Source organism: Nymphalis io, chromosome 7, assembly GCF_905147045.1.
Source record: "Nymphalis io chromosome 7, ilAglIoxx1.1, whole genome shotgun sequence".
NCBI lineage: Eukaryota > Metazoa > Arthropoda > Insecta > Lepidoptera > Nymphalidae > Nymphalis > Nymphalis io.
The window spans coordinates 10,430,402-10,443,734 of record NC_065894.1 but is presented as its reverse complement, the minus strand read 5'-3'; the positions used below and the strand labels follow the sequence as shown (position 1 = coordinate 10,443,734).

Genomic DNA, 13,333 nt, shown 5'->3' with positions numbered 1-13,333 from the left:
ACAATGAGAAGCTCATTATCATCAATAACTGTCAAAGTAGATTTTTCTATTTCTGATTTCAATGACGCAAAGCAATGTTTTGCAGTATCATCGATGGGAAAAGACTTAATACCAACCAATGGATGTATTTTCTGTGAATTTTTTTTTATCCATTTCGCGTAGTGAGCAAAAAAACCTAATGTTCTTTTTAATTCAACGTTATTTGTAGGAATTGGCAGGTGTAACAGTTTCAATCTATCAGAATCAGGTTTGACAGTATTGTCTTATAGTTATATTGTATGCAAGCAGATTAATAGAATTGACACCAAAGATAGATTTTTGTTCATTAACTGTCAAATTGTACTTTTTGACAGCAGCCATAAAACAATTTAAGTTTTGATCATGATCATCTTTGTCCTTTCCACACACAGTAACATCATCTAAATAGCAAAATATACCTTTCAGGTGTTCTGTGTTAATTATAAAATTTAAAGCTCGTTGAAATGCCGCTACTCCATTTGTGACTCCAAACGGTATTCTTGTAAATTGACATAGATTACCACAGGCTTCAAAAGCAGTATAAAGTTTTTCTTTTTCTAGTATTGGAATCTGATGGTAGGCACTTTTTAAATCAATTTGAATGAAATAGTTATATTTTGCAACTTTAGATATTATATTTTCTATATTTGGTAAAGGATATGCATCTAAAAGTGTAAATCTGTTGATAGTTTGTGAATAATCTACTACTAAGCGTTTTCGGTGTACTCCTCCTCCAGTAACAAGGACTTGAGCACGCCAAGGTGAAATGCTAGGTTCAATAACTCCATCTGCTAGAAGATTTAAAATTTCAATATTTATAAAATCGCTATCTGCTATACTATATCGTCTAGATTTTACCGCCACGGGCTTAATATCCAGTGCCAAGTTAGTAAATAAAGACACAGGCGGAATAGATGCATTCATAACATTGCATATTTTTAAAGGCTCTCTATTACCTCCAAATATAAATTCTAATGTCGAATGATCTTTCAGTATATCATGGCCTATAATGACATCCGCATAAAGAATTGTACATAATAAGCTGACAATATGTAACATTTGACAGGATAAAAGAATATTGTAATTTCTTCATAAATTATACGTCAATGCGTGAGACATTATATTGTAAAAATAACCAAAACATACAAAGCGAACTGTATCATGTACTGAATGTCGGTAAATAGTCTTATTTTCTTAACCGCAAAAGCCGCTGAGCTTAGTCTACTCGCCAATCCGTTAATATAGGGGTCATTCCAAGTTGGTATCAAGAAAGGCAGTTGATTTATCTGTATCCATATGGATTTTAAAAACTAAAGAGGTATCATCAGCAAACAATACCATATCATGTTTGTTCCCCACAAGTGCTGGTCATTGGTGTATATAAGAAATAGAAAAGGTCCGAGAATTGATGTCTTGAATGTCGGCCTTCTGGATTCTATTGCTTAGATAAGAATTCAAAAACTCGAGCACACATTCTCTCTATCTCTCTTCCATTTGTATGTACCATGTTTACTTGGTGGTAGGCCTTTGTGCAAGCCCATCTGGGTATCTACCCAGACCCCTACCATACACTTATCACATATTCTACCATCAAATATATTGCTGTTTGACATATTGCTGTTTAACTTTACACTATTTTCGTGTCAATTCTCACTAAGGTACCCCAAGTCAAATGACCCAGTGAAACTACAGGTATAAGAGACATAATATCTTATTTCGCAAGGTTGGTGGAGCATTGGCGATGTAAGGGATGTTAAATATTTCTAATAGTGCCAGTGTCAATGGGTAGTGATGACCACAAACCTATTAAAATAAAAAATAAAACCAAATAATGGACCAACTTTTTCAAGATTTCTGTCTCTTAATGTGGGACAAATATACGATGAGCTTACTCACAGAAGCCGTAATATAACTCTTAAAGATCTAAGAAGCTCAGACAAAATTATAACACTAAGATAGATAAATAATTGTTCAGCCCGGATAAGTAATAAATATAACGACTAACTCCATGGAATATTGGTTGGCACATGTCGCTCAGATATTATTCTTCTCACCTGCCTGGGCGTAACTGACTGCGAAGCCTACCGTGCACACCACTCCACCACACATTATGCAAAACTAAGGAGATGCTTCTGGCACTTGCATTATACTAATTTTGGTTAGTACTATCATGAAAAGACATATGAACACAGATACGTCTTTCTTCGTTGACATAATGATCACGACAGTGTAATTGTGTTTTTATTCTTGTTCTTATTATCTTGTTATTGTTTTGAATGTAAAATAAACGCATTTACGTCTTTTCAACTTAGTACCCACTAGAAACGTCTTTTTTCCTTAGTGCTTGATTAAATTATTTGGAAATACGTCTTATTTATGCACTGCTAACTCAGTTTCTGTAAGTCTAAGAATAATATAAAAAATACTGGCAGATGCGTCTTTTTTACTAATTCTAAATATAGGAAAAAGTGACTTTTATCACCGGTCTGTAGTATTTAGTTACGCCTTAATGGTATGGTTATATCGCCATTAGTCGGTCGCCAGAGCCTCGTTTGTTAATCGGCAGGATGCACCACATGCAGGTGAGGTTGGCTGGGAGTTACATGTATTTGTGCTTCCTTAATAGGCGAGGTATATGAATAAATAAACAGGAAAAATTGAAATAAGTGCTTAATTTTTTTTTTTAATTTGTAACGCAGTTATCAGCTAGGTTTAATGCTGCATTCTCTTATGTTTATCTTTCAAATTTTAACAATAAACAAGAAAAACTAGTTTTAGTTATTTTTTTTCATATTTTATTATTAAGTCAAAGTGTCAAAAATCGATAATTTACTAGTCATATATTAATTCTTAAGAGTTTCATTCGTTTGCATAATAAGATTTAAGTCTGTATGATTTCAGTTACTTAGTGTTATAAAAATAAAGTTTGTTCACTCGACTGGCAACCCTGATAACTTTTATTGATTTATTCCGTAGACCATTTATTCACAGAGAGCATTTCGGTCATGTTGGTAGTTCGTAGTATAGGTACCTACTTTAGTTAACTTAGTATCGCTTGTCAGGGACTAGAGTCCTTGGTAATTTTAACGAAAAGTAATTACGGTTTAAGAATTTATTTCTCAGAAAAAGAATAAATTATAAAAATTTGAGAAAACAAGATTAACATAGTTAAATATTATATATAAAACACACGGGCGGTACACAAAAATAAAGTACAACAAATTAAACTCCTAATTGTAATTATCGCTAAAACCCGTTATTAAAAAGTTAAAATGCCTAAAAAATCGTCAGGAAATTCGTTTTACTTCTACATGTTGGACTTTAAAGAAGAACAAAGTAAAAAAGGCGTAGTATATAGAAATATGGCCGAAGTTGCTGAAGCGGCAGGTCCCTCCTGGCGGGTAAGTAATTTATTTTCTCTTTTAATGTTATATACTAATTATCGTAATCATACTATAAATTATGTTATGATTATTATTTAACTATATGCAGGATGCACCTCCAAATGTAAGATTGAAGTTCGAAAATATGGCAAAGAAAGAAAAACTCAAAGCCAATATTCCTGCTACGAAGTTTACCTCAACTGGTATACCTTTGCCTTATATAAAACAGGCTCAAAAGGAACTTCGGGAAGCAGAAGAATTTGAACGCAAAGACATTATAAGTTTGATCAACTTGAGGGCATTTAATAACAGTATGTACATTTTATCTTATTGATTTGTGAGCTACTTAAAGCTTTGCATATGCGCAGTTTTTGGTGTTATGGTGGACTAATATAAATATGTCCTGACCTCACTATACATACACCTGGTGGTAGTGTTTTGTGCAAGCTCGTCTGGGTCGGTATCACCCACTCATCTAGGTAAGTGAGTAAGTGTAATTATAGGCACAAGGGACATAACGTCTTAGTTCCCAAGGTTGGTAGCGCATTGGTGATGTAAGAGATGTTTAACATTTCTTACAATGTCAATGTCTATATTAAAAAAAAAACTACATGTCCCAAAATACATTAAGCAAAAAAAAAAAACACAACAAAACTACAAAACTTTACAAGTATTGTAGACTTGTAAAGAAGTTTAAGATAAACTTTACAATATAAAATAGAGATATTTACATTAAATTAAATATGTATTTTTCACTTTGGTTCAGGTTTGTGATGTTGAGAAAGAAATGCTTTATCTTGTATAAACATAATGAAATGTTATAAATTTGGAATATAAACGTCTTATTGTAAATGTTGCTTAGCTACACCAGCTTTTTTAATCACCATAAAATTTAAATAAATTCATTTTTTTACTGAGAAATAGTGATACTCATAACAATTGTAAATAGAACAAACGCAAACTAATTACTCCTGTTACTCAATTGCATAGTGTTAGTAACTCTTGTGGGGCACAATGTATATGGTTTTACAAAAGGATTCCAAAAAGCATTAAAAATGCCTTTTTTGCTAAATTAAATAAATTGTAAACAAAATCTTGTGTGCAAAAGGTTAGTGTACAGTTAGTGAGAAACTATCACCTCGTGGTTATTTTTTTTACATTGAAAACTGGTAAACAATTACAAGACTTAAAAAAAGTCACTTTGGTTGTTCTCAGGCCAATGTATTTCTTTTCCGAACTGGTGCGTTTCTAATTTGACAATCAATAAATAAATGTAATATTTCTATGTTGGTTAAAGGATTTTCAGTCGATCAAAATACTACAATAAAATTGAATGTGGACCTAACTTGAAACATTCCTCTATTAATTGTTAAAGGTATTAAAACAATGGACATATACTTGATGGATGTGAATTGTTACTGCTCGGTGGGAAATGATTATATCATTGGTGAATCCACATTGCTGCGCTTCAATATTCAAGATGGCATCAAGGATACTTATCATGAGATTATAAATCCTGGTAGTTACTTACATAATTTTGATAAGGCTTAGTAATTATTTTTTAATGTGCAATGTGTGAGTCAAATATTTTTGACATAAATAAGTTTTACTTTTGCTGCGGGTACTGAGTGGCTCCCATTATTATTTCTTATATAGGTTTTTCTTTGTACAGGAGATATTCCACTTGGATATACTTCTGAGGTGAAATTTGGTAGCCAGACATACGGTCTCGAAATGCCAGATGATTCAGTGCCACGCAGTAACTACATGCAGATCTTGGCCAACGTCATTGATTATTTGAAGCAGGAAGATCACACGGCTAAACTCTTGCCACCAATATTCACTATGCCCAATAAAGTGGAGCCAGTCAAGAATTTTATACATCAAATGTGTAGACAAGCAGGTAATCATTTTAATAATAATAAATAATAATTAATCAATGGTATATGTGCTGCTTAATGATATATCAAATTATTGGATCTTTAATACTTGGGTCATATGCACTTTTGACTTAAATGAAAACAGACATTGCTTATTTATTTATTAAATAGTATCTCTTGCTTACAGCTGAAGATGAGACTCTGTTCCGCATATATAAGTTGGATTTGTTATTCTTTACAATGTTAAACGTGCTCAAGACTCAACCAGACGAAGGTTTTCCGAAAGAGTCCCTAGCACTACTCCAACTGAAAAAGGATTCCTTTAAATACACACCTGGGATTGGCTGCGAGGTATGCCACTCAGTCTCGATCGTACCGTATAGACACCGACCGGTATGGTGACGTGACAATATCTCCACAGCACCACGAGCGCTGCGACATGTCGGTGGAGTGCAGCCAGTCGCGCGTGAAGCGCTGGGCCTACACCGTGCTGGACAGCTGCTGCGTGGCCGCCGGGGTGGCCGTGCGTCCCGCCGCGCACGCGCCGCCCGACCTCGACCTCGAAGTCAGTACCTCTCGCCACATCAGTACATGTCCCGCTGCAGACTTCCTGTGCTGCTCTTGTAGTTCAATCCACCTCTCACAATAAATAATGTAACCTGACCCAAATATGTTTTTTCAAGTCAGACAAATTCTTCAGATTTATAATATAATTGTGGGTAGTTTTAAATTTGTCGCCTCATTTTCGCATTATATTTTAAACTTCAAAGAAAAACATTTTATAATACCATTATGTATAAAATAAAAAACAAGAAATAAATATTTTTTTTAAATAGTATTTATTGTTTCAGAGCATCCATGTTTACAAGGAACAGAAGAGAGTTAGGCAAGTGCCATCTGTAGCTGGATATTCGGTAAGATATTATATAAAATAATTATAATTGATGTTCATAAACATTATTTGATCACCCAGTCACTCTTGATTACCTTGTCGCTGTCGCACAGCGGTAACAGTATGTTGAAATATAATCTTATTTAGTTTGAGAGCCTTGATGACCCAATGGTCAGAACATTTGAATTTTAATCGATGATTCCGTGATTGAATTGCTTGCCCTGGCAAGCAAGATGTGCTTAATTTTTTTTTCCATCACCGGCATGTTTCTATATACAATCACTGAAATGCTGTCACTTGTGTATCCACCATACCGCGTTAAAGCCGCTTGTTGGAATATATCCTTAGCCTAGAAGTGGGAAATTTACAAGCTTTTACATTCCTTTTTTGTTTGATAAAACATTATAATTTTTTTTAACATGTACTACATTTTGTTTATAACACTCCCACATTGATGAAAAGATTGTAACGTTGTTGTATCAAATATTATAATTATATATTTGGACATCTACATTCTGAGGTAGATAATCTGTTTAGTAACATTAATGTTGCATAATATAAAAACATTTGATAATTTTTGCCTTTATTATTATTTATGGCGGTTTGTTACTTGTATTTATTATGATTGTTGTTATATTATATTATATTTGGTCATACGGCTTACATGTCTAGGTAGGTACGACCCACTCATAACATAGTCTACCACCAAGCAATATTAGTATTGTTGTGTTCCGGTTTCAAAAATGTGTGAGCCAGTGTAACTACAGAGTAGGACTACACATGAAACTTATTATCTTAGTTCTCAATGTTTTTGGTGCATTGACAAATTTAAGAATGGTTAATATTTCTTATGGTGACGGTGTCTTTGGGCGGTGGTAACCATTTATCATCAACTGGCCAAATTGCCTGTCCGCCTACCAATAAAAAAAACACGAACGTTTTATAACTGGAGTCTGGCAGATCATCTCATTGGAACGCTTCAATATCAATTAAATATTTTTGTCAGCTAGTCATTAAAGGCCTACTAAATATTCCTATTAAGCAATTGTCTATCATGAGCATAAGGATTTGGAGATTATTCATTTATATATTATGTATATATCGTTATTTATTATGGTTTTATAGATATTACAGAACATCTTCGACATGTTTCCTCAAGATTATTTCTGATCTGAGAATTTAGTACATGAAAATTAAATGTCTTTAATATATTCACATAAGTATGATATATAATATATGACTTGAATATTTAACAGTATTTAACTTCATAAAGATTTTTATTTAATAAAAGTATAATATAATTTGTTTTTCAAAAATGAAAATCTGTTAAATACAGAAGCGATACACTTGATTGTCACCTATATACATAACTTCACAACAAACTCAGCGGTTTGAAGCTTTATTTCTAAAATTTCTATTTGATGATCAGGCAGATCAAAAATAAAGTCAGTCAAGAAAAACATAAAAAAATACTCCAAATGCTCTGACAATAAGTCCATGGAGATTATTTATACAAGAAAAAAATAATATTGAAGACTAATTCTATTAGATAAGTAATGAGATAATTCTACGTATATTCGATAATTTAAGGACAACAGCTCAAGGATAAATAGGTAACCGCTAGGTCATAGGAATGATCCAGGCACTTTAATAACCGATCTGGTCGTACATATTTCTCAAACATTACATGTTATAAAAAAATAACTTTGTTTAATTACAGCAAGCAACGTCATCGTGCAATACTTCTATAGCAAGCGATTCTTTCTGTGACACAACAATGAACAGCTCCATGGACAGTGAGTATTTTAAAGAATTGCATAATCGAGTTTTAGTTTTGGCTCGTGGTAGAGTTTAACCGTAGTCTATGGGGCTTGGTACCATTGAACAGTTATTCTATAGCGATTGGTTGGAGCAGTAAATAAATAACATATATATATATATATAAATTACTTTGACCTTGAATTGACATGACATAATTTATATTCATTATCGTTAAAAAAAAGCAGCGTATTCAATGTCGGCCATGTTATCGAATCTTTAGTGCAGATAATTACTTCAATTTAATATAATGTTGTATTAAATAAATATTCATCAAGAATGGTTTGTAGTGCATCATATTACTTGTAGGACTTTGTGCAAGCTCATCTGGGTAGGTACCACCCACTCATCAGATATTCTACCGCAAAACAGCAGTACTTGGTATTGTTGTGTTCCGATTTGAAGGATGAGTGAGCCAGTGTAATTACAGGCACAAGGGACATTACATCTTAGTTCCAAAGATTGGTGGCGCATTGGTGATAAGCGATGGTTAACATTTCTTATAATGCCAATGTCTATGGGCGTTGGTGACCACTTCTTATCTGGTGGCCCATATGCTCGTCCGCCTTCCTTTTCTATAAAAGCAATATAGCACAGCTGTTAAAGCTGGAATATAGTATAAATAGTCATTGCCAGTTCAGTTGCTGTACTTCGCAAAGTCGACTAAATTGTCAATTGGGAGTTTTTAAAGCCAAATGCATACCCATAGCCAGTTAGGGGTACGACAAACCTCAAAGGGAAACTTGATAACTTATTATTTTATGTCATTAATCGACACATTGCTCGATCTAGTCCAATTTTAGTTAATTTATTTTTCTTTTTTTAGGTACAAAGAAGAAAAACAGGGTCCACGTGCCGTTGCGTATGCCCAAAGCAGATTGTGAGTATATATATATTTCGATCGATATATTTTTTTTTATATATAATTTGTATAATATTTATTTTACACTGAAAAGATAAAAAATTACATAACACATGGAAACAACCTATTTAACATACTTTGGCAGCCTCATCACGATCTCTTCGTACCGAAAAGCGCGTGTCCTTTTCTGATCGTGTATCATCGTACTTTGAGTGTGACAATAGAGCGTTTGTGTTTGCGGTCACACAATGCAACTATAATGTCTCCTGAGCAAACCAGCTAAAAGTTTTTGAGATTTTCCGCCTTAATCGTAATCCGGTTGAATAATTGTTCTAAGAATAATAATTACTCTGTTCTATTCTCAAGTAAGCTATTAAGTCAGTATTCACAGAAATAACATATTACCATAAGGCATAAATTGAAAGGATTATATTTGATTCATTATTTCAGATTCTCAAGCTATTCGAGTTGCACCCGAGCTCACAGAAGCCGAGTTTCCCAGTCTCGGGCAAAGACCTGGACGAGGTTATAATAATTTTATACCTTCGAAATATTTTTTAACTGTCAAAAATACCCACCATTCCTTTCCGTTCGATTCCCAAATGTCTGTTTGTCCTGAGTCTGGGTGTAATTGTCTATATAAGTATGTATTTACAAAAGAAAAGTAATATATGTAGTATATCAGTTGTCTGGTTTCCATAGTACAAGATTAATTTGGGATCACATGGCCGTGTGTGAAAAATGTCCCAATAATTATTTGTTCCAGCGACATGTAGTCCTATTTTTAAATTTGCTATTATTTTTAGAGAACTTTAAAAAAATTATTATTATATTATTTGTATTTATTCAGTTATAAAAAGTCAATAAAATTTATAATTCGTTTCAGGTCGAGGCTTGGGTGCAAGTTTTAGCAAACTGAAACTTGACAAGTAAATCGCTTAAAATTATATAAAATTAATTATTATTGTTTAAGGAATTAACTACAGGGTGCTTAATGTTAAACGTTAACTATTATTTCTGACACTTGTAGTGGAATCTATGAGGATATTTTTATAGCTTCTTATATAGTTATGTAATTCGACTTACTCTCGTTCCTATATTGTCTATGATATATTTCAATGAGTATTACGTGTAAACAAAACCCGTTAATCAGTGTTAATGATCTCAAAATTTATGACAGCAAATTCGTAAAATTCAATTTGCACTAATTCATCATACTCTATGATATGTATATATATATTTCATACAGAATATTATCTGTGTAGATTCAATTTGACTAGACCTAATAATGATATTAAAAATTAAAAAAATAAATAGAACAAAAATACATATTACAATAAAAAATTGTACTATCGATTGGTTACAATGTCACATGTAGTTGTACTTTTAAAATTAACTTCGATGTTCATTTAAAAGACATTTCTATTTAAGTTTAGCATTTATCTTGTTATTAGGTCGCTATCAAGCTTAAGTTATTAGGTATGTGTATTAGTAATGTGTGTAGTATATATGTATTTAAAATTTTAACGCTCTGATAATGTTCTGTGATGTTAAAATGTAAATTTGTATTTTTTGTGGTAAAATTTAATTTTTTAGTAGATTTATTCATAGTAAAGTGACACAGCTGAAATTATTTCGGTAAGGCTAACACGATTTCACAAATTTTATATAGTGTTATTGAGATCTAAAATGGCTGGATTTATAAATTTGTGAAATGACAAAAAATATGTTTAATAGTGACAATAATCTGTTCACGTATGAATGATGATTTTCATATAAGAACCTCTAGAAACATGAATATAATAGGAATCTCAAAATATTTTTAAGTTCCTGACCAACAAAACAGAACTTAAATAATGCTGTTTTATATTTTTTATTGTATTAAGTATATTTGTAAAACATAATTGACCCTGAATTAACATGTAATATCTGATATAATGCTGCTATGGACTCTTGAAAAAAGGAAATTAAAATTCTTGAGTTTTATGATAAATTAAAGTGAATATAAGTAGCTATACAGTGTTTCACTTTAAATAAATATGTATTAATTATATATAAGCATAACACAATGATGATAGCATACATACTCGATGGGCCGGTTGGCGTGGTTGGTAGATACTTGTCTTTCATGCCGAAGGTTGTGGCTTCGATTCCCACCCAGGACACATTTGTGTGCATGACATTAACATACCTGTTTGTCTGAGTCTGGGTGTAATTATCTATACAAGTATGTATTTACAAAAGAAAAGTAGTATATCAGTTGTCAGGTTTCCATAGTACAAGCTCTGCTTAATTTGGGATCAGATGGCCGTGAGTGAATAATGTCACAGTATATTAAAAAATAAATAAATAACATTACATTATACATACTAAAGCATTTACATCAATCAGTTCATATTAAATTAATCAGGTTTGTCTCCTCTCCCCTAACATTGAAATATTGTATTTGCTCATACATTAGATGTTCACCATATTACATCATCCAATATCAAAAACACTCGCTGCCTCACGAGGTAGAATATATGGTCAGTTGGTGTTAAACGGGTAACCACCAGTACTGTAGTTGCTTAAGTTTTAGGTGCTATTTAGTTTTAATTTAAATTTAAAAAAAAACGCTGTATTGACTCCATTTTTTTTTAATATTCATTATAAATGCTTTTTATATGACACATTCACAAAAATTAGCTCAGCATATATTTCATAGTATATGTGTTAATAATATGCAGCTTTAAAAGCAGTGTTTACTACATTCTTATGGCTTATTTATAAAATACATCGCGCCAGGAGGAATCTACCGAGCCAGGGGTGGTTATATTATATATTGGTTGTTATATATATTAAGGTATAGTGGTGAGTGTGTTGTTAATATAAATCTGGTCTGTATAAATTGAGTTACTGAGTAATTGTGAAATGCCAGTTGGATAAGTTTTAGTTTATTTTGTTTTTTTCTAAACAGCTACCACACCCTAAACTAACCCTAACTATTTCTTAAAAAAACACATTAAGACAAAGCTTTGTATCATAACCTGAACTATAAAGGTTATATAGAGAATCTAACATAAATTAAACGAAAGTAATTTTTTTTAAAGTAGTTATAACTTTTTCGGCGATTACGGACCTAAATATGTAGACCTCATACTTTGGTTGATTAAGTGTGAGGTTTAAAAATGAAAAACTATTTTTTATAACATGATATATGTATGTATACATGATAAGGTACCTAAATATGTCTAAATATATTTTTGAAAAATATTCTTTATCCATAATTCATATTCTCGTGCCATTAACGTTTCCAAAGAAATATTTGTTAAAAAAATCATATTCAATATGATTAATAAAATTTAGTTGACGATACCACTTAGTGGATAATATTCATGGCTGTAAGATTTGAGTTTAATTTTTATAATTAAATTTGTTTGTTGTTGTTTTTTTTTTTTGTCTGTTTCTTTGTTATATTAGTTGTAATATTTTCATTTGTACTTATAACATTTGTTCAATATAAGCGATTTTCAATAAAAATGTTATGTGATTATAAATGCTTCAACGTCAAATCAATATTATATTTAATGTTACTTGGTGATTTCTTGATGTTTGTTCATAATTTGGATTATGACAAAATTTCATTACAGATTAAGTTGTCATTAAAAAACTTACTCAATATTTTGAAGTTTCATTTTAATTGTTAATTGTTTTTTAGTAACAGGCATTTAATACGCTGCTGGTGGAGGCATTTCATCTGACAAGACTAGGTAAAACTTTTTTTTATCGCTGGAAATACGCGTTACGCGTTTCCCCCACGGGAACAGTGGGGGGGGCATGTGGGGCTCGCCGGTGTCCAAAGCGCCGAGTGCGCCCCGAACATCGGAATACCCACTAAAAAACCAGCGGTACCCTTTCCGTCTTAACGAGGAGCGCCACGGGATCGCTTTCGTATGTTACCGTGTAGACTAGGTAAAACCTACTCGATATGTTTCAGAACGATTTCGCGTTTCTAAGCTACGTCATTTAGCTGAATTTAACTAGAAAAACATACTAAAAAAAAAACTAATAATACGATTTAATAAATAATAACAACAATAATATAACATTATTCCTCCTTAGTATGTTCATCGACAGTTTCCAACTTCGCTTCCGGTTCGTCTTTCTTTGTTACACTCTTATCATCTTCGTTGATTTCATTTTTTTCTGCGGCAGCTTCAACGTCCGGTACTTCAACTTCGAGGGGAACCTTGGCAATAGAGTATAGAGTCACGTGACCATTTTTCTCAGAAGTACTCGTCTCTTTGATTTCGACTATTGCACTTCTCACGAGTAATATGACGTAGACATTGTATACTAAAAAAACATAATGAGAATCGTATATTTAATAATTTATATAATTTATACACTAAATCATATGTTTCAATTTCTTATGTCATTAAATAATAACAGTAGCGCAGAAATCGGTCGTGAAATGTCAGTAAGTGATAAGCGACATTGA

At 32.3% G+C, this 13,333-nt stretch overlaps 1 protein-coding gene across 1 annotated transcript; it reads left to right on the top strand.

Moving 5' to 3' along the window:
- Nucleotides 1-3,021: 3,021 nt before the first annotated feature.
- Nucleotides 3,022-10,866, top strand: LOC126769490 (protein maelstrom homolog). The gene is made up of 11 exons (XM_050488339.1): nt 3,022-3,419; nt 3,511-3,712; nt 4,777-4,920; nt 5,074-5,304; nt 5,469-5,632; nt 5,703-5,846; nt 6,133-6,195; nt 7,894-7,969; nt 8,818-8,871; nt 9,304-9,378; nt 9,740-10,866. Exons 1-11 carry the CDS (start codon nt 3,291-3,293, stop codon nt 9,784-9,786), a joined length of 1,329 nt encoding a protein of 442 aa, XP_050344296.1. The 5' UTR covers nt 3,022-3,290; the 3' UTR covers nt 9,787-10,866.
- Nucleotides 10,867-13,333: the final 2,467 nt, after the last annotated feature.